Genomic DNA, 21586 nt, shown 5'->3' with positions numbered 1-21586 from the left:
CTTCGACATTCAGTATTACTACATTACTTGCTTTGCTTCATAAAGGTTACATTTTACAGTGTTTTGAAGTTATACAGACGTATAGTTAAAACAAGTTTTGTGCAATATACATTATTACTGCATTTGAGCCAGTGTTGTTTTTTTTTCTTCTTTTTTTTTTAGATGTGACAATCTTGTGATAAGGTAGTTGATTGATGATGTACTTTATTACTTCTTCAATGAGAAGTGATTTCATAGCAACGATCCTGTTAAGACTGTAAAGGAATTTAGTTTTGGTGAGGAGCTACTTCAATAAACATGTTTGTCTTTGTTTAGTAATCCATTAGAAACACACACCAGGGCTTTCACAATTTCTTTTAACGGGATAGTGTAATTAGAAATTTTAGTCTGGGCTAATTAATTGATTGTATTCCAAAATAATTCATTTACTAATGACATAGGATGTTACAGCTGTTATACTTTAAACTCCATAATTCTGTATTTTTTCTGTTTATATAGGATATCATGCTTTTTATGCTGAATGTACAGAATCAGACTGTTGAGAAACTAAACGCTGTGGTGCAAAGTTCTCAATAAATCCCTTTTTCACCTCTCTGTCTTTCACACATTACTCGGAAGAGCATTTACCATCATCAGTGTAAAAGACTCTTGCTCTGGCAGGTCCTAATTTTTTTTTTTTTTTTTTTTACCCCTCACACAAAATATGCTTGGGTCCAAAAATGTCATATCAAATCTTCTTTTCAAAGAAAATGTTTTATTGATAGTTATTTTTTTATTTTAAAAACATATGCTTTTATCATACACAATAAATTAAAAATCCATGATATTCATTATGACAAGAAAAACAGACTTACATAAATATAAACAAAAGGAACTTGATGACATAAACACAAGACAGCAATCTGCCACGAAGCAGCCAAAACCACTATCGGATCACTTGAGATTATTCTAATTTAAAATATTTCTACAGTTTGAAGTGTATTTAATTTAAAAGTTTAATGCATACTCTTTTGGGAAAATGTAAAATCATAAATGATATGTAGTTGTGTTTGAATACACCATTGTGAAACAAACAAACTAAAAATCTAAATCACAGTTTCCAAAAATGTTGTGTGTTTTTGTTGCGAGCTTTATGTTGCTGAACTATTTCAAAGTTTAAAATCTTTGGAGACAAAAATCAAGCACACGTCAGGTAGCTTCATACCAGTGCTAAATGCATTCAGTTAGTATTTAGGATTCGCCAACAGCTGGCAGCAGTCAGTCAGGTATTCATGTAAACAGGCAACAATTACTGGAATAGATCAGTCATTTGTCATAACTGGAAACCTTTGGACAAAGAAGTGTGTCACACTGCCATTTAGCGGTGATTGTTGAATGTGCCACTGTGGGTGAAAAGATGACATGTAACTTTCACAGTACAAATGATTTAAATGAACTAGAACAGAAAACCAAACGTCTGTTCAGGACATTTCAGGCTGCCTCTGTGTTTTGTAACTCTGTCTAAGCTGAACAAAGACGAAACAGCATTTTCAACATCATGGTTAGTCCACATGTAAATCCACATCAACTCGTCCCGTTTACAAATAAACATAAACGCTGCAAACAGTACTGCCCACATATACTGATTGCCAGTGTATTGTAGCTTAACATGGTAATTACAGTGGTGCATGAACCCGATGCTGGATATGAAATCCACTTTGATATACATATAATAACTCTTCATAATGAAATACTCTGATATTCTGTTTGAGAAAACATGCGTCAATCTCTATGTACACAAACACTATACAGTGTGTAAGATGCTGCATGGGGACGGGAGGGGAGAGCGAAGAGACAGGTAGGCAGACAGACAGGTAAGCAGCAGGTGTCTAGAGGGGGTAAAGAAAATGCAAGAAAGGGGGAGATGGAGGGTGGATAAGCTGATAAAAGTATGATTATCACTTTACTAGGACAGGAAGTACAGAAGAAGGGAGTGAAACAGGTCCAGTACAGGGACTGTTAGTGGTGTGTTAAAAACAGGCGAGCAGGGAGTTCACGGGCAGTCCAGGCAGGTGGATGGAGAGTGAGAAGTGATAGAGTAGGCAAGGCAGGGATTAACAACAATTTGGGGAAATTAGTGTTTTCTTGACAAGCGTTAAAATGAGAAAATCAATGCTTCATGTCAGTGTTGTTCACTTTAAGCTGGAGTGGCTAGTATGGGAGAGGAGATTGCTCTGGTTTGCTGCAAAATATAAATATTCACCTGCCAACACCTTTAAAAGGTAATAATTTACATTTTTATATCTATATTTTGTTTAATTCAAACAATATTTTTTTTTCAAAATGTAGAGACTATTCCTTAAGTAGTGAATATGTGATATAGTGGAAAAACATGGTCGTGAGGTATGAGGGTGTGGAGAGAAAAGTAGAAGAGGGAGAGAGAGGTTACATGTCACTTCCTGATTGGAGGGCCGGGGAGGGTTTGGTCCAATAGTGGAGCAGGTTGTTGTTGTTGTTGTTGTTGTTGTTGGAGGTGGGTTGGTCTCTGGTCACCTTGGAGATGCTCGGAGGTCTGAAGGGGAGGGGGGGACGTGGCGTCTTTGCAAGTGCAGCCATGACAACAAAGGTTCTGAGGGTTCTCAAGGTTTCCGTGCGAAGGTCGAAGATCAAAGGTCGGGGGAGGAGTCACCAGCGCCACAACCTGCACCCAGCACTCTGGGTCCCCCATGGCTGCTATTCTTCTGCTTCTTCTTGCTTCTCCTGGTCTTCACAAACCTGTCTGAAACACACTGAGCACACGCCAGGTAGAGTGTTAGCGACTCCTCCTTTGGCAGTGATCAAACATTTACCACAAAACTAAAAACCTCTCCACAGTAGGTGGGTTTACATGGACACGTCTTCCTATTTCTGATTTAATTCATTCTGAAAAAGTCTTTCAGGTTGACTGTTTACATGTGATTTGATCTAATCCGATCGGGTGTTTACATGAGTAAACTGCACTGCATTTACTAGGCCACTTTGATCAGCTGAGCGCCATCTTCTCTCTGTCCCTTGCACTAAATTAAAAACCAAAAGGTGACAGAGCTTTTGAGGCAGTCGCTCCTAAATGGTGGAACTAAGAAATGCCTCGCCGGTCGATAGTTTTAAAAAAGACAGTTGAAAATGTATCTCTTCAGGTGTGTGTTCCAGTAGTATGCTATTCATTACTAGTTATTTTGTGTACTTTTGCTGTATGTTGCTGTGTGTTGTTTCTGTTTTTGTATTTTTACCTTGTGAAGCACTTTGTGAATCCTCTCTGGGAAAAGTGCTATATAAATAAATTTTTTCTTATTCAGAACAGATGTTTTACATCCGTGTGGCAGGCGCTGAGTGTTCTTTATAATCTTATAATCAAAACATCCCACGACTGATCAAAGATGGAGATCTGTGGTCTGATCAGCAGAGTAGTTGTTTGTTGTTTTGCAAGTGAAGAAACGTCACTTAGCATTTACGTTGACACGGAGCAGAAAGAACGTAACCAGACAAAATTCAGTTTCACCGTTTACATGATATAATTTTAATTTCTTTTGGTTTAAGAAAAGGTTAATTCCACCTCTCTGAATCCGAATGAAAGGTAACAATAACATTTCATTTAGTTTGGGCCTGTTTATTCTGATTGAGCTGTTTATGTGGAGCATTTTCATTCGGTCTGGACGTCTAAACCGATTGTAATCGCAATATTTGGATCCATGTAAACCCAGCTAGTGACACGACACGAGAGGTCGCCTTTGACGGTTGACAGTGACCACGCATTACAAACACACTGATAATCTGGGGCCTTTACCTCATCTGTGTTGGGCACAGGGCACGTTCACTAGCAGCCACACTCCTGAGTGCCCTGAGGCTGAGCACGACGAGGAGAACGGAGCTGCCGTAACGCAGCGTCGCCGTACTGGATACCTGACCCCATCCTCTCTGGATCTAGCTCTCCTGAAAACCAAGGATGAGATCAGTGAGGAGACAGAAAAGCGTGAGGTCCACATTAGGATCACCACAAAGTTTACATTACAGAATACAGAAAAGCAGACTCGCCAGTCAGTCATGGTCAAAATGTGACCATAAAAAGATGTAGATTAAATAAAAAAGCACAAATGCACAAAGTTTTCCATCGTATACATCCCTTTATAACATTGAACACAAACCAATATCCACTCCCTTCATGTGACAGTATATCTACCGGTATTTATCTCGTTGAGGCTCTTCTGAAACAACACTCGAGCCAGACGTGTGGTAAGGAGATATATTTCTGTTCTTAACTTCAACTCTGAAAAATAATCCAAGAGAGCTGCTACGGTGCAGGGTCTTGAGTCTGCCGTGTTGATCCTGTTAGGAAAAGAAGGGATTTAGCGTCGGGGGTTAGGGTTGAGGGTGAAGATCAGAGACCCTACCTGACTCGATCTTGTTGAGGATTTTCCGAGCACACTGCACAAAGGCCTCTTCCACGTTCTCCCCTGTTAGAGCGCTGGTCTCCAGGAACATCAGCTCTGACACACACACACACACACACACAGTGGTATCATCATATCACATACTGTAAGTCCTCATGCCACACACACCACAAACTGACACAAATCATGTGCATAACTATCACTGTGATCGTCACACATCCCACAAAGCCAAGCTCAGTTGCATATAAGCATACAGGGTTTCACTAATTTGTAGTCTAAACATTACAGTGATTTTATGTTGAGCAACGCAATTATGGGCAGACATGTGTCCTCTCTCTATTAGTTAGGGGTGCACCGATCAATTGGCCGGCTGATCGATCGGCGCCGAGTGTGACTGGAGTCAGATGTAACGCGAGTCAGACGTAGCACACGTGAGTCAGACACACGGACCGACTGTGCAGATCGTTAAACTCCTCACACTGTTGAAAAAAAATACTGTTGTGTTGTGAGACGGCAGATACAAAACCAAGCAGCCTATTTATTTAAAGTTTGAGAGGGAGACAGAGCGAGGTGAGCCGGGTGAGTAAGGGAGATGGGGGCCGGGGCAGACAGGCAGGTGATTGAGAAAGGCAGATAAGCTATTTTATTTTTGACCAAATGTTCTTGTTGTTGACTTATGGATAGTGGAATAAATATTATACTGTGGAGCTTATATTGTATTATCATACTGTGAGATTTTTATATCATGTTACATGTAACAATACTGCAATAAATATCATGGGCTTGTTATTGAGGCATTGTAATATTGTGAAATTTTGATATTGTTGCATCCCTGTAGAGCACAAAGAGCAGAAAAATAGGGGGATGATACAGTTAATAATATACAGTAAAATTAAATGTAGGTGGTGGTGGTACTGTTGACTTTTTAAAAATATTGGTATCGGCCAAAATCGGAATTGGCAGGTCAGGCTTTTTGAAACATCTGTGATCGGCCAGAAAATTGTGATCGGTGCACCCCTACTATTAGAACATCAAGGTAACATGTGTAAATGAAGTATTTGCGGGGTAACAACCAATGCACAACCAATCAAAGTCCCATTCAATCATAAACTGTGGATCTTACCATTCTCCTGAGCAAAGCGTGAAGCCTCCAGGAATGTGACCTCTCTGTCAGAGTCCAGGTCCTTCTTGTTTCCACACAGGATGATGACGATGTTCTGACTGGCCAGCATCCTGGCATCGCTCAGCCATGTGGTCAGAGCGTTGTATGTCTCTCGACTGGGGTGCAGACACAGACGGATGGGGGGGAAAAATGTACATTTCTTGTGAGGGTAACTGAGAACTGACTAAAAACAAATAAGGAAGGAGATGATAATAAGGTGGCCTGAAATCACGTTGTGGGACTGGCTGTTTTACCTGGTGATATCATAGACCAGCAGGGCTCCGGCTGCTCCTCTGTAGTAACTTCTGGTCACAGACCTGACACAGCAACGCATGTTATGTAGTGCCGTACAAAAACAACACAACAAACATTGAATACATGTTCCAGATGAATTTGCATTTATCCCTACCTGAACCTTTCTTGTCCTGCAGTATCCCAAATCTGCAGTTTGACCATCTTATTGACCACACTGATGATCTTAGAGCCAAACTCCACTCCAATCGTGTGGTTGGATTCATCCTTAACTGGAAGACAAAATAAAACATGGAATATTTACCACAAATAGTAAATAACAGCAATATTATGGTGATAATTTACAGTGTACCTTCACAGTAAAAAAAAAACAATTAGGCTAATGCAATTTTCTGCATCTATAGGCTAATATCTCTAGAGGCACAATTGTCTCAAGGCAAATCAAATTATCACATGCAAGTAAGTGTTGATTTCTAATATAATTACAAATGCCATATTACATCTAGGAACGACACTAGCAACACTGCTTTACTACACTTACACAAGGTGTCAAAGAAACTGTAAATAATTAACGATGGTGTGTGTCTTTCTGACTTACATCTCTTCTCTATGAACTGGTGCAACAGACAGGATTTGCCTGTTCCAGCATTCCCAATCACCAGGAATTTAAACAGGAAATCTGAGGAGGGAACACACACACACACACACACACACACACACACACACACACACACACACACACACGGAGGGAGAGAGAGAACAGGATTTGTTGACATGACATGATTTGATTTGTCTACTACTGTTGCAGCAATAATGGCTGTCATAACAAGAGCCAAACCAATGCATGAGCTGGACAAAAGAGAAACTGTATAATTAAAGAAGCTACAGAAAAAAACAACAGTTTGTGATCATGTAGACAGTCTTCATAACATGTTTCCCAAGTATTATGCTTAGTACACGTCACCATCACAATTATTTGATAACCATATTCAGATTATCCTGAATTATCTTCGCCATATGTGGAAATATAAACATAACTCAGTCTGTGGGATGGAGGATTGTTAAGTTACCCTCAAATAAAGACACATTAATAAACAGTGCTGCTGTTGGGACAAGGGCGATACATCTGAGCTGCAGTTCAAAAATAACCATAACATCTCAACATCTACCTATTCCCCACATCCCTGTAGCTACTGAGAGCATTTTACAGGATGCACAGCTCAGACAACCAGAGCAGCTCCATTATCCCTAGGTGCCATATTCCGGAGATTGGAGATTTGTAACGTTAAAAAGCAGATACATTTTGTCTGTATAGCCATAGTAAAACTCAGCCGTGTAGCCTCTGTGGACTCGCTTGCGCTGACAAGACATTTTTTTAGGCCAGGAGCCTCCTCCAGCGGCTCGGCTAGCCTGGTGTCAGCTATCTGTTTACGGTGAGAAAACCCTCTCTGTGCACACCTGCCTCCCCATCCCCGCCCGCCCGCGGCTGCAGGGAGATGTTAACGGTGGACACTCGTCAAAAACACACTCCTTACCGTAAGACTCCGACATCGCCACGGTGGCGGTTTGACAGTTAACACGGCACGAAGGGAGTAAGTACTAGTTTCACACTGACAGCTAGCTAAGTAAAGGAAAAAAATAGTCTTGTTGATGATATCCACCACGGATTCCGGGCAGCTTTTCCCCTCTGACTTCCCGTACGTGCCTTGCCGTTTCAAAATAAAAGCCGAACTAACGGGCCAAATGATGTAATATCGCGAGACTTCCACCGGATGGCGCTGTTGTTAACCATAGCACCACAACTGTTCCCATTCCATTCATCGAACATTTATCATACGACCTGTTTGGTTTGGTTTATATTTGAATTGAACCAAAGATAAAACGTGCGAGTTAATGCATTTCACGCTCTGTTGAGAAAACTAATGTATAAATTCATTTGTCGACTGAATGATGCACATAATGCTGTCATATTGCTGCTATCCACTCCAATCCTGGTCTCAGTGCTGTGTGAGATACCAGTCAGCCATGTGGAACTTGATATGTCTCCTTTATGTGTGCTTGTCCTTTTTAAAAATGGACCTGGACTCTAATAATGAAGTATATTTCTCTATAACCATTTCATGTACAACATAAATACCAATCATTATTGACAAATAACGAAATAAATACACATTTACCATTATACTCCAGTCCAGAAGATGGCGGTTATGTAACTAAACGTCCCTTAACAACCGGAATTCCACTCAAGAAGAGGACAACCAACGACCGAGAGGCTGCTGAGCTGAGCTGAGCTGAGCTGAGCTGCTCCAGTAGCGGGCTTTACTTTACTTAACGAGATATGGCTGCAGTGCTCCCCGTCAGACCGCCCTGCGACAGCAACCCCGCTACCCCAGGAGCGCAATCCTTAAAGGTGACATTTGTACTCGATACTAACGTGAATCACCGGCAGCTGTGCTCCGCAGCTCTGCGTGGTTGGTTGTTTAGCAGCTAGCAGCGAGCTAACGGCTAGCTGTGCACCGTCCATATGATCGACAATAATTGTTAGCTACATTAGCATCACTCCTTTGTTTTCTGTTGTGATGAATGAATACAGAGTCTGTTTGGGTTAATGTGTGTTTCTCTGGGGCTTTTATAATCACAAAGCGATGCTCTTTTTTACGTAACATTACGCAGCTTGATGCGGTTGCAGTTAACATCATATGGTCTTCACCTCTAGCCTGCAAGTCACCACTTTGAACATAAACTGTGCACATCAACTCATGCGTTTTGTTTTGGTTAGACACAAATGGTTTGTTAGGGAATGACGGGGTGTATTTGCACAATAAATAGGTTACTTCACACCACCAAACCAATAAACTGTTAGGCAACAAATTTTACACCCAGCCCCAAAGTTTTTGAAACTAAACTTTTTTTTAATCCAGTTGAGGGATATCTGGACTAGATAACTGAGAAATAGGAAGATGACTTTGAAGGTGAGGATCTGCATTTTCGACAGGACAACGTGTCTTCAAGTGTTTTGATTCAAGGACAAGTGAAGCTGACATCTGAGAATGTCCAAAATAAAAATCACAAGCAAGGGCCAAATCATTGATTTCTGGTATATCTGTGCCTCTTTCAGCCATTCACTGGTGCTGTTGTAGGTCAGGAACATAAGGATGTTTTTAGGACTGGCAAATTCTTGTGAAGAAATACCAAAGGGAAATGGAAATGGAAAAACGGAGATGCTAGTGGGCTGTATACAACGCATCATATCGTATATGAGAGTAAAGTTTTTCTTTTTCTCAGCAGGAGGATGTAATAGAGGAGGAGTCCAACGATGGCAGCCAGCCTCCCAAAAGAAGGAGGATGGGTTCAGGGGACAGCTCTCGAAGCTGTGACACCTCTAGCCAAGAGCTTGGGTAGGTTGGCTCAGTGCTGGGTGTGAAACAGTAACTTGTGCTAACTCAAGCTGACCAGCAGAATTTTTTTCCTTCTAATAGATAATGATCAATGTTCTTTGTTGTAATGTGTAAATATGCTCTACCTTCAATAATAGTCATTGACAGCTTTTTTGGTGTGTTTGTGAAGACTGAAAGACATGTTTAATCTACTTTTACCTCGATAGCAGTATAACAAAGTTCATGGTGATACATTTTTATGTCATGGATTTATACGAAATGCAAACACATATTGAACAGAAATAAATGTGAATTTTACCGATTAACCTGAACATTTATGGGTGCATTACTAATTGTTAAAGCTAAGCTGTTGTTCTCCTCTCTCAAACTTCCAGCCCGACATATTTCCCAGCAGAGAACCTGACAGAGTACAAGTGGCCACCAGATGACACAGGAGAGTATTACATGCTGCAGGAGCAGGTCAGCGAATATTTGGGAGTTACATCATTCAAGAGGAAGTATCCTGGTAAGAACCGGACAAAAATGTTAAAATAGTACTCTGTAATCTGTTGATTAATTTACCGATCTAAGACTATTAGCTTGCATAGTTATTGTAGATTATGAGATGAGAGTAAAATCCAAGGACAAATTCTTTTAAGTCAAAACATCTTGATTATTAGTGTTTGCATGCACTATACATATTTACAGAAGACTTTCCAATAAGTTTTGGTCATTTACAGCAGTGGAAAAGGTTCTGATGTTGTTTTTTTGTCCCTCTGTAGATATGGAGAGGAGAGACCTGTCCCATAAAGAGAAACTTTACCTGCGTGAACAGAATGTCATCACTGAAACACAGTGCACTCTGGGTAGGGACCAAATCCCAGAACTCTGAGGCTCATGATTGTTTCACCACAGTGGATAAAACATTTTTGTGAGGGGCCCTGTTGTGTGATGTTGTATTTCTTCATGCAAGTGTTTTTTTTGTCTATTTTTCCAGGTTTGACAGCTCTGCGGAGTGACGAGGTGATAGATCTGATGATAAAGGAGTATCCCACCAAACACTCTGAGTATTCGGTCATACTGCAGGAGAGAGAACGGCAGAGAATAGCTAAAGAATACTCTGTAAGTATAAAAACAACTGCAATATCATGTAGAACTTAGAGATGATGGTGATTAGTGTCTAACCCTAGTGTGTTTTCCCCATTGTCCTTTTGTAGCAAATGCAGCAGCAGAATCCTCAGAAGGTGGAGGCCAGTAAGGTTCCTGAGTACATAAAGAAAGCAGCAAAAAAAGCTGCAGAATTCAACAGTAACTTCAACAGGGAGCGCATGGAAGAGAGGAGAGCTTACTTTGACCTGCAGACACATGTGAGTCCAAGCAGGGGATATGGATGATCAGGGATTTGTTAAAAAAAAAAAAGTAGCATTGGCTGTTTTCACATAAGAGACCCAGAAGTTTTTGTGACGCATTGTTTTCTTTGTGCTCTCTCAGATCATCCAGGTGCCTCAGGGCAGGTTCAAGGTGCTGGCTCCAGAGCTGAGCAGGACAGGACCCTACCCAGTGGCTCTCATACCAGGTCAATTTCAAGACTACTATAAAAGGTACGGTACATGTCTGTTTTGATACGGTGTTGTTTGTGTAGGCGTATAAGATGTATCTATTGTTATATTCATTGTGACATTCGTTCGTTTATTTACAAATCATTTTAAAATCCAAAAATACAATTTCAATTCATAATATACAGCAGACATGATCTTGTAAAAAGGGTAACCCCAGAAGCTATCTGTAGTTTATGAAACGGGGGCCCAGAACATCAAAACAATACAATATATTATGAAAACAATTCCTATTGCTACCTAGATTCTAACCACCTAAGGTAATTCCATAAGTACAATACAAAGAGTATAAAGTTTAACACAATAACAACACATCAGGCACAGGTACAGTACATGAAGCAAAATACAGCAACCCAAGCTTGAATTAAACATATTTCAACAGCAGTTTTTGTTTTAATCTCTTTTTAAAAATAGACAGAGATACAGACTCTCTTATTGTGCTCTCAACCTCATTCCAAGTCTGTGGTCCTTTCACGGCCACGCTAAGACTTGTACATTTCAGTTTCCATTTCTTTCCCTTTTATAAGTTGACATTGTGTTGTGCCTAACAACAGGTACTCTCCTAATGAGCTGCGGTACCTGCCACTGAACACAGCTCTGTTTGAGCCTCCACTGGATCCAGAACTCCCCGCACTGGACTCAGAGCCTGACTCGGATGAAGGAGAGGATGGCAAAGATGAGAAAAAGCCCAAGAACTTATCTGTAAGACGATAGACCGAGACTCTAGTAGAAAGAAGAAGAAAATTATAAAATATAGCAGTGTTTTTTTATACTTTTACTCCTTTTGCCCCTCTTCTCTACAGGACAGTTCATCAGGCAACACATCCGACGTGGAGAGCCAGGAGGGAGCAGGCGGACAGGGCCACAAGTCCAAGGCCAAAGACAGGACATCCACCCCGGGCAAAGACGGCAACCAGCGCCACTCGGCCTCCCACAAAGCCACCCCAGGGTACAAGGTAGAGGACAAAACCACCTGAACTCTTCTCCAACAACAGCAGCAGCACTTTCTACCCCCTCCTCCTCTTTCTACTACTACCACTCCCCTTACTCCATCCATCCCACCACACCCCCCCACCCCCACCCCTCCCTAGCTTTCTTCACTTTGTTCTCCGGCTTCTACAATTTGTCGGCATTTCAGCTGGGACATTCTGGTACATACACACACACACACATACACACACACACACACACACACACACACACACATACACACATCACACATACACACACAGTGGGGGTCCTGTCTTCAGTTTTTGTTTTTATGCCACTTGGCTTTTTTTCTCTCCCCTCTTCGTACCAGACTGTGAGCAATAAGAACATTTTAAAGGAACAGTACACGTGTTTCTTTCCCACCGCACTTTCACCTTTTTTTGTTTTTTTCAGCGAAGACAAATTTGAACTTTAAAAGTTTTTCATTTTTGAGTGTCTTCAATATACCTCTTGTCTGTCCTCACTTGTCAAAAAAAGATACTTCCAAGACAAGTAAGTGGATGTTTTGGCTGCTAGTTTTCCTTTTTCATTTTTGAAAAATCTTTTTGTTACTCCGATAAAAGAAAAATATAAACCACATAAACTTTGTGGTTTCTTTTAAAGTAGTTGATGTTAACACTAGAGAATTTTAACATTTATATCTGAAGTTTAGAATGCACTTAACCTTCATGTTTAAAGTGTGTATTGGTATAATAATATGTTTTGTTTATACACCATGTGATGTACTGTTAATCTTTTAATAAGTATCAGACAGCTGTTTGACATGGTCGTTACTTGTCCTTGAGAGATGAGGACTTGCTGACCTTGTTCACACTGTTGCTGAGCTGAGCTAGAAGTAGTCTGCATGCTATCTGTCTGGTTTTGGACTCTGCTGGACAAGCCCCACACCAGTGGCATATCTTTGGTAGCCATATTGAATAAACGGCACCGTCGATGGGCCAATAGTATTATGAGACTTGTTCCTACAGCCCAACGAGCTGTGCACTTTGATTTTTTGTTCATTTTTCCAATCCACAACCCTGCAGAGGAAAATTCCCAACTCTTAAAAATGTGCTGGTATATTACCATTAATAAGAGTATGATGGACCTGGGTGAGTCCAGTTGGGTTCGGCTCAGCTTTGTGGTGTGGGCATGGTCCTTTTTTTTTTTAGTGTCTGTTTACGAGTTTCAGTGTGCTTAAGTTTGATTTGATTTGACATTGAATTGACCTTTTATTCATCAGATCATTTGCTCATCGTATGCTTTGGAGCCTGTAGACATGGCATAGCATGTTGGTAGCCAGAAATAACTAGAATACTCAGTAACCTAATATCCCTGTACTGTACCAATTTGCAATGAGTGCAAAACGACGTATAGATATAAGAAAAAAAAGGTATTTCTGTATTTTGAAAAATGCAGTGTACAGAATCCATGACTTTGTTACTCTGGTAAATTGGCCAAAGTAAATTGCCCATCAGTGGTAGATATTCAGAAGATTCAAAAGTAGTTTGACAGATGACTTTAGATTTCTAATGACTTTTATGTCTCCACAAGAGTTTAGAGCTTGAGGCTAGCTGGTTAACGTTACTCCGCTCTGGTCTGGCTACCATCTACGGTATGTGCAGTGGTTAACGGTGACCTAATGATTGGTGAAAACTAAAGCTTCTGACTAGTGTGATGTTTCACAAACGGCTCATGAATAAAAACTAATTATGAACAACAAAGTTGGAATTAGATTGACTGATTTACCAATTGCCTTTACAGCAGTACTTTTTTTTTGTCCAGATGTGATACATGTTGCATGTTACATACATACGTGTTAAGTCTATGTTGCAGCATTAACATGTTAAAATGTTCAATTGGAATTGATATGAAAGCTGTGGCTCCGCTCCCTGTCTGTGGCTCATACAGAGACGAGACATTGTGGAGATGAAGAAAGAACAGAATCAGACATGAATTTGAATTTGCGAGCTTTGATCGTCAGTACAGCGCCGTTACATTGGATACTGTACATTCAGTCTAGGCAGGTGTGTGGGAGTTGTGAGGCAACACATCAACATTTGTAGAAATAGCAAATCTCATTCCTTACATTATAGACATCTCTCAACAGGAGAGACCCTTAGATGATAATAAACGTGATGTAAAAATATTCATACAGTTTCATCCATTATTGTAAAATCTGTGGGAACTAGCTGTGTGAGTGTGTGGTCAGCTGGCATAAAGTACCCAGTTAACTGTCCCTCTGTATGTATGTCTTACAGTATATTATATGCAATGTTAAACTTTTGTGTCCCTTTTCTGTGTGTAAAATACAGTATTTAATGTCCAACTTTAGTTTCTTTAGAATAAAACCTATTCAGACCAGCTGGATTCAGCTCATGAATTGCTCATCTTTCAGTTTTACTGTGTAGATGTTTGTAATGAAAAGATGTTTTGGCATGAAGCCGATTTCTTAAGTATTGACTGGGCCTTGCCAGTAACACAAGCGACTGTGCCCACAACTACGTTATCGCTTCACTATAGTAATATGGAGCTTTTACTAAAGATCTCAGTAATCTCAGTCAGGCCAAATCTACGACCAGCTCAAGTTTACAAGAGAATTGGTGACATATTCGGTATATGTACAATATATAATGTGCATAAATTATGTTAATATGTGCATGAGCAGTTCAGGGGATTGTATCCAGCCTGTCCCTTTTCTTACTTTCCTTTCCTGCTGCTGTCTTTCTCTTTGTTTAGTTTTCTCCTTTTGTTTTTTGGATGTTGTCACCAAACCATGTCTTTGATTGACCCATAGTTTTGTACTGTCTTCCAATCAGGGAACATTTTAATGAAGGATGTCTCATCATATCTTGAGGCACTGGAAGCAACTGGACACGATACAGGCTAATCAGGCTAATACATGCTTTAAAGAAACAGGAAAACAAAGTGATTTTTTTTTTAGTTGTACAGTCCATAGTTTGGTTCAGGCCTCGATTTTTGAACCAGGGTCCCGCCACATGCGTTACAGTGTCACAATGTCAATAATACCATAATATTTGTGACTAATGATGAATTATTCATGTTTTCTGCTAGAGATCCAAAAGTGTTCTGTGGCTTCAAATGGAGATATTCACATAGTGAGAAGCTCCTGTTTGACATCCTGATTTAGATGTCCCAGAGACTCCTTAACCTTCCTGCTCTGGTTCTTACCTTCCTGTCCTCTATGACACTCAGTACTACTTCTCAAGTATCTGTATATTCACACAGCACAGTTAAAGAAGGGGGAATAATGTTTTGGAAGTGGCGCTTGTGTCTGACCACATATTGGCTCAAAGCAATGAAAATTAACCAGCTATAGATTTTAAGTGCCACAGGCTTTGCAAGAAAGTCTGTTAGACATCGTATGCCTTTCTTGTTTCTGTACCCTGAGGTAGAGTTCAAAGTGTATAAAGCAGTCGAGATGAATTCATGTAGTGAGTCCTGAAAGTCCAAAAAGCCCTTGTCAGTCAACCTGATGGTCTTTTGTTTGTTTGTTTTTTATATTATTCATTTATTTATTATTTCTCTATTCTTCAGACATTAAACATTTGTCGAACTACTGTTGTCCATGACTACAGGAAACCCATGTATGACTGGTTTTTATAGCATTATTCTGCCCTTGCAGCCTAAGGTCATTCCCAATGCTATATGTGGCATTTGCCAGAAGGGTAAAGAGGCCAACAAGAGAGGCAAGCCAGAGGCTCTCATTCACTGCTCCCAATGTGATAACAGCGGTAAGTTCCCACGCTTCATTTAAAAGGACTGTTCCCTGTTTTTTGTTGTGATGTGTTTTTTTTTTTTTACGTTCAACTCCCATATCAGGAACTAGAGTTTAACAGGCTAAATTTACGTCAATTCAAATGATTTATACTGTGTTAGTTTGTTAGTATGTTGTTCATCTGAAGTTTGTCTAAATTGTGGGAAATTTTAGTATTTTATTTATTTTTACTGCACAGACTGGTTTCAAATGTTTTCCAGTCTAAATCAATTGCAGTTCTTTCTTTCTAACAATCTCAAGGCTTTTTTAAAACAAGAGGATGATGTATTCACATGTGTGTATATGCTGAGGGATGGGCCTGTTCACATTATGTCTCTTTTTGTGTCTTTGTGTTTGCTTGTGTGTGTGCATGTGCATGTGTTGTGTATTTATTTCTGTCCCTGCATATATGTGTGTTTGGCTCTGTGCATGCATGTTTGCTTCCTTGCATGTGTCTCCATGTCTGTCCGTCTTTAGGCCACCCGTCGTGCTTGGACATGAGCACGGAGCTGGTGGGTGTGATCCAGACGTACCGCTGGCAGTGTATGGAGTGTAAGACCTGCACCGTGTGCCAGCAGCCCCACCACGAGGACGAGATGATGTTCTGCGACAAATGCGACCGAGGATACCACACATTCTGCGTGGGCATGGACTCCATTCCTAATGGTGAGTGGAAAGACACAGATACGGCACATGATGGCATGTGCAGGGGTGTGTTGATGGGCAGACAGATATACGACCACATACTTGACTTGAACTATAGTCGTGATTGGCTTCACCCACGGTGACTCTGCAGATTTCAACATAATTTATATTCGTGTCATTAATTTAATTTGCCTACTTTTTTTGAATGTGTAAATCTGGTTGTCTTCTTTACTGTTATACATTTCATCTCTCTCTGTCTCCTCAGGGCTTTGGGTATGTGAAGTGTGTGACAAAAATTTCAACACACCCAAGAAAAAGGGAGGAGCCAAAACACCGAAGAAGTCTAAGTCGGCTCAAAAATGATCATCTTTAACCACAATACATGATCCAAACTGTAAAATTAGAAACTGTAAAATGGAGAATGACTGAAGGCCCAGATTGTGATCCAAAAACAAACATTTTAGCCCTCCTACCAAATACCAACAATCAGATGTAAGGTCTCAAACTGCTGTTACTCTCGACTGATTGACTGGTCTTTTAAAACAGAACTCACACCAGAAAACAAACATTCATATTTTCTGTGAACGTTCTGACAACATCAGTAAGGTGGGCCTAATATTACAATTATTATTTTCCGTCTTCAAGCTAAACTAAAATAACAAATGTGGTTATATCTCAAATATACATGATCTACTCACTTAGATTAGGCATTAACATTAACATAGCAACTCTGTCTGAGACCGACTGAACCTCCGACACCATACATGACTTATATTAAAGCTACAGTAACAGCTAAACTGTTAATCAAATCCATCCAGATGTGCTGCACTAAACTGTGAACCATTAACAGTATCGGTGTGCTCTTACTTCATCAAACCAATGAATCCTGACATTTTTTAACATTCCTCTAGTGATGAACTGTCGGATGGGAAATTGTTTCAGTTTAACAAATGGTGCTTTTGATCTTGTACTACTGAAACAATCCATAAAACAATTTTTTGTACGTTTTTGTATCTTACAGTTTAATAAACTTTTATTTAATGAGACAGGCCAGTAAAGACCAATCTTATTTAAACAATCTTGTCTTACATAATGACATGGTGCTTATCCTGTGTAGTGAAATGTAAAAGACACTGGCCGTGGTAGACCTCGCGGCTGCCGCAGTTTTTCGGGTATTTATGTGCGAGTCTTGTTTATCAAAACAAAGTTTCTCAACCCACTGTTGATAATTGTACAAAAATGGAACCACTCATTGTAATTACTTCAGCACCCACCATTTATGATTATTACTATCAATGTTTTGCAATCACCTTTAAAAAAGTTTTTTTTTTTTTGTATTTTTCTTATCTATTTTGTATTTGTCTTGCAATGAGTGGGTGGTTTAAGGAATATTTTGTGCCGATAATGTCATAGTCACTGAAATCTGAGGTGTCTTTTTTCAATAAAAGCTACTTAAAACAAAAGACAAGAAGAAAATTCTTTTGTAACTTGTATGTTGGACCAAAAAGTGTTTGAATTGTCTACCAATCCCATGAATGGATTTGTTGTTTAGTTTTGTATAAATATGCCTTAACGTTAAAGTTAACGAAGCTTCACAATGATGATGAAATGTTCAAACTCAAAGGCTGGAAGGGATAGGACAGTTTTGGTACAAAAGTTCAGACATAATCCTTCATGCACTGAAAAGAAAGCTGCTTCATAATTACCATATGTAACATCCCAATCAAGCTTTAAAACCCCATTACACGATGGGCTGTGTTTAAACCTTAAATGTTACTTAAATGCATTATTGAATAGTTAACATAAAAAGTATTTGGCCTGTTATTGCCATCCAAATTATGTTTTTGATAATTCTGATGCACTCAGTTGTGCAGACAGCTGTCATTGCTTGTGTCATTAACTTTTTTGAATTTACGTGTAGTCCAGCAATCTGCAAATCTAAATTATTCTCTTATTTTGCTCTTGCTTTTTGATATATTTTATATCATCCATTCAAATGAGACTGACTTACCAATGCTGGAAGATGACACGAAGGCAATCCTGACTTTAACTGCCATAAATGTTATTTATGTTGTCCTATTATGTTTTGCATAATATTTTATTTAAAACTGTTTATTTTTATGCATATTTATAATTTCTTTATTCAACACTTCAGTCTAAGAGTCTACTTCAGTCTACTTTATTGCAAACAAATGAATGTACAAATAGTACACTAAAATCTACAAGAACAGACACCATATTGAAGCGATGAAACCTTGATAAAAAATAAAATTAAAATAAATACATATACGAAACACAAGATATAAGGGCATGAAATAAAATAAACAGACAAAAAAAAGAAAGTACATACACTTAAAGTAGAGTAAATAAATTAGAATTAAAAGGTTGACTCAATAACTGTTACGCTTCATTAGTCAGATCATTTTTGAACACTAAATAGAGGTCTTTGGCAAGTTTAGACTCCATACATTTTAGGGACTTAATATAAAGTTTAAATTCATTTAAGAAGCAGCATGTGAAGACGTGTCTATATCTATGGATGGGAGTGATACAGATCCTGATGGAGGGCTTTTCTTGGCCTTCCTCCCTTCATGTGGCGGCGCCTGCTCTCTCAGAAACATCCGGTGGGGGCGCTGCGGTGCAGAGTGCGGCTGAACGCGCCGGACGGACACACGCAGCCAGCAGAAGAAGAGGCTGCCATATTGCAGTGAGACAGCGACTTTATCCGGCAGAAAGCTGAACACTGTTGACTCCTAGTAGCAAAGATGATGTCTGCACAGGCTTTTGGAGACAATGGGAAGATGAGAGAGTATCATTATACCGGCCCCGTTGAGCACAGGTTCTCGCCGTACGCCTTCAACGGAGGGTGAGTTTGTTTTTCCAATCGCGAGCTAGTTAGCCTGCTAGCAGTTGGGCTGTGCTAACGAGCTAGCCACGTTAGCAAACGGTAACAAAACAAAGGTAGCTCTGATGGAAAGTTTGTAAACAGAGCGGAGTTTGTTTGTTGTTTTATAGCACAAAATATGCTTATAGCAGCTAATGGTGCTAAGTAATACCATTAGCTAAGGATATATAAATGGAAATATGAGTTTGAAATAGTAGCACGGTTTCGGTTTCGTATTAGCGGCTTAGCTTCCGTTAGCAAGTGTGTGAGGTGCAGAGGTGCATTTTTACACTTTCCTCTTCCCTACTGGTTTGTAAAAAATAAATAAATAACGCGTTAATTTTGTGTTGTGTCGTTTATTCCTTCGTATTTTCAGGACCGTACTAGCTGTTGCCGGAGAAGATTTCGCCATTGTAGCCTCAGACACCAGGCTGAGTGAAGGCTACTCCATCCACAGCCGGGACTCACCAAAATGCTACAAGCTGTAAGTTTGCACAGTCACTGTCACATCTGCTGTCAACGAGGGGCAGCAGCAGAAGTAACTTGTTTAGACACCATATCATCTCTAATAGATCTTACTACGGTTCCACATGTCATTTCTTTCCTAGTCACTGCTGCCCCGGCTCCACTTTTAATATGGGAAGTGTAGTTTCCCTTTGCCTACTGATGCTGTGGTAGCGCTTTGATTACAGGCCAGATAGTGTTGGAGATTTAAAAAAAGAAAGTAAATCACTTGTCATTGTCACACAGATGAGTAAAGAATATGCAACACTGATTGTGTGTGATTGTTGTGCCAACTTCTCACCATACAGAACAGACACAACTGTCATTGGATGCAGCGGTTTCCATGGTGACTGCCTCACTCTGACCAAAATCATTGATGCCAGACTAAAGGTGAGCTCATCCAGGCCTCTTTTTCTTTTGGTGTAATCAGTTTCAAGAAAGCCATGTTCTACTGACGCTGCAAACTCAACCTGCCCCTGCTTGTCCACCAGTGCAGTCTGCTGGTCGTGGTGCTGTCAGATATAATTTACTTTAGGCTGATGGCTTGTTGCTTTTCATGGTGACAGTTTGTTTTTTTCAAGTTTGGAATATTCTTAAAGTCTTTTACAAAAAATTCAAGAGGGCATTTATATGTATTGTATAGTTGTTTTGTGAGTTTTGTGTCACAGTTAAGAATTAGTTTTTTTTTCTTTTTGTAATGTCTCCTCTACCAGATGTACAAACATTCAAACAACAAGATAATGACCAGCGGAGCCATCGCAGCCATGTTGTCGACCATCCTTTACGGCAGGAGGTTCTTCCCCTACTACGTCTACAACATCATTGGAGGACTGGATGAGGAGGGTATGTACTTAAAACTCAGCCGCTTGTAAGATAAGTAACGTGATGATGTATGTATTTTCTGTAACTATGTTGTTGCACTATATCTGTGATTGCAGGTGAATGTAAATATTACACTGTTTAAGTCTTTGGCTTGCTTACATTGCCATTGTATCATGCAGTTTTATTCAATTATCATTGCCGTGTGTTAAACTGTAAAGCTTTTCACTAATACTTCAAATCTAATGTAGGCAAAGGAGCAGTGTACAGTTTTGACCCAGTGGGCTCTTACCAGAGAGACACTTACAAGGCTGGAGGATCGGCAAGTGCCATGCTGCAGCCACTGCTTGACAACCAGGTAGGCAACACACAAATGTTCAATAACTTGTTTGTTTATGCAATATTTCTTTTTTTGTGTGCAGTTCTGCCAGATTTCCTTGCACTGGACAAGGTATGTTGATGATGTCTGACTCTCTTTTCAATGTGCTCTGCCCCCAGATTGGTTTTAAGAACATGGAAGGTGTGCAGCACGTCCCCCTGACTCAGGACAAGGCGGTTCAGCTGGTCAAAGACGTCTTCATCTCGGCTGCAGAGAGAGATGTCTACACCGGAGACGCCCTTCGTGTCTGTGTAATCACTAAGGAGGGCATTAATGAGCAGACTGTACCTTTGAGGAAAGATTGAGGAGTAAAAAAAGATGTTGCCATCAGCTTCTACTTTCTTCTTTGGTCTCTCCCTGTTGGTTCGGCCCCTTTTACATCAAGCTTCTTAAAACAGGAGTTCTGATCCAGAGGTCATTCGGATGGCCTCTTGCATGAGGGTTTCACTGGGGAGCTGGTTTTCCTTTGTGATATCAGTTTACAGTCTACATTTATGTCAGATGTATGCTGCTCACCACAGTTATTCCCCTCATATTGTCACTATTCACAAACCCTTGGTTTGGTTTGTGATTAGCCGAACTGATTCTCCATCATAACTCCTGTTCTAAGAAGCATCTTCTTTCCTCATCCTCACATAGATGGTTCCTCTGTTTGGATTTTTTTTTTTTCATTATGTTTTGAAAGGATATATACTCTGCTGTTCTTTTTACATTCTTAATAAATGTAAAGAATTGAACATTTTGTTGCTCCTCTTATGGCGTGTTTCACTCAGGTGCACCTCACATTTTTACAAT

General features: G+C 40.0%; 3 protein-coding genes across 3 annotated transcripts; 2 read left to right on the top strand and 1 right to left on the bottom strand.

The window, feature by feature from the left end:
• Window positions 1-734: 734 nt before the first annotated feature.
• Window positions 735-7536, bottom strand: rab4a (RAB4a, member RAS oncogene family). Its single transcript, XM_085763707.1, has 8 exons — window positions 7356-7536; window positions 6419-6499; window positions 5978-6092; window positions 5823-5885; window positions 5530-5684; window positions 4407-4502; window positions 3803-3948; window positions 735-2768 (listed from the first exon to the last, which is right to left on the bottom strand). The coding sequence occupies exons 1-7, from the start codon at window positions 7369-7371 to the stop codon at window positions 3833-3835; spliced, it is 642 nt and encodes a 213-aa protein (XP_085619833.1). The 5' UTR covers window positions 7372-7536; the 3' UTR covers window positions 735-2768; window positions 3803-3832.
• Window positions 7537-8086: 550 nt separating this feature from the next.
• Window positions 8087-17251, top strand: phf10 (PHD finger protein 10). The gene is made up of 12 exons (XM_085763694.1): window positions 8087-8230; window positions 9109-9218; window positions 9593-9723; window positions 9980-10063; window positions 10195-10319; window positions 10415-10564; window positions 10689-10798; window positions 11368-11515; window positions 11617-11769; window positions 15429-15537; window positions 16038-16226; window positions 16471-17251. The coding sequence occupies exons 1-12, from the start codon at window positions 8159-8161 to the stop codon at window positions 16566-16568; spliced, it is 1479 nt and encodes a 492-aa protein (XP_085619820.1). The 5' UTR covers window positions 8087-8158; the 3' UTR covers window positions 16569-17251.
• A 1653-nt stretch (window positions 17252-18904) lies between these two features.
• psmb1 (proteasome 20S subunit beta 1) lies at window positions 18905-21528 on the top strand. The gene is made up of 6 exons (XM_085763650.1): window positions 18905-19071; window positions 19466-19573; window positions 19902-19983; window positions 20307-20436; window positions 20664-20770; window positions 20911-21528. The coding sequence occupies exons 1-6, from the start codon at window positions 18971-18973 to the stop codon at window positions 21094-21096; spliced, it is 714 nt and encodes a 237-aa protein (XP_085619776.1). The 5' UTR covers window positions 18905-18970; the 3' UTR covers window positions 21097-21528.
• Window positions 21529-21586: the final 58 nt, after the last annotated feature.

Source organism: Trachurus japonicus, chromosome 3 (assembly GCF_045865225.1).
Source record: "Trachurus japonicus isolate A0001 chromosome 3, Traja_1.0".
Lineage (NCBI taxonomy): Eukaryota > Metazoa > Chordata > Actinopteri > Carangiformes > Carangidae > Trachurus > Trachurus japonicus.
This window is presented reverse-complemented; position numbering and strand designations above follow the sequence as displayed.

What these genes read in the sequence shown, in the direction of transcription:
- rab4a (XM_085763707.1), bottom strand. An exon ending in CCAGTTCATAGAGAAGAGAT is followed by an intron (nt 6,093 to 6,418) that starts GTAAGTCAGAAA and finishes TTTGTCTTCCAG; the next exon opens with TTAAGGATGAATCCAACCAC. An exon ending in GCAGGACAAGAAAGGTTCAG is followed by an intron (nt 5,886 to 5,977) that starts GTAGGGATAAAT and finishes TTGCTGTGTCAG; the next exon opens with GTCTGTGACCAGAAGTTACT.
- psmb1 (XM_085763650.1), top strand. Translation starts at nt 18,971, where the DNA reads ATGATGTCTGCACAGGCTTTTGGAGACAATGGGAAGATGAGAGAGTAT. An exon ending in TCACCAAAATGCTACAAGCT is followed by an intron (nt 19,574 to 19,901) that starts GTAAGTTTGCAC and finishes CTCACCATACAG; the next exon opens with AACAGACACAACTGTCATTG. An exon ending in TGGAGGACTGGATGAGGAGG is followed by an intron (nt 20,437 to 20,663) that starts GTATGTACTTAA and finishes AATCTAATGTAG; the next exon opens with GCAAAGGAGCAGTGTACAGT.
- phf10 (XM_085763694.1), top strand. Translation starts at nt 8,159, where the DNA reads ATGGCTGCAGTGCTCCCCGTCAGACCGCCCTGCGACAGCAACCCCGCT. An exon ending in TGAAACACAGTGCACTCTGG is followed by an intron (nt 10,064 to 10,194) that starts GTAGGGACCAAA and finishes CTATTTTTCCAG; the next exon opens with GTTTGACAGCTCTGCGGAGT. An exon ending in TTTCAAGACTACTATAAAAG is followed by an intron (nt 10,799 to 11,367) that starts GTACGGTACATG and finishes GCCTAACAACAG; the next exon opens with GTACTCTCCTAATGAGCTGC.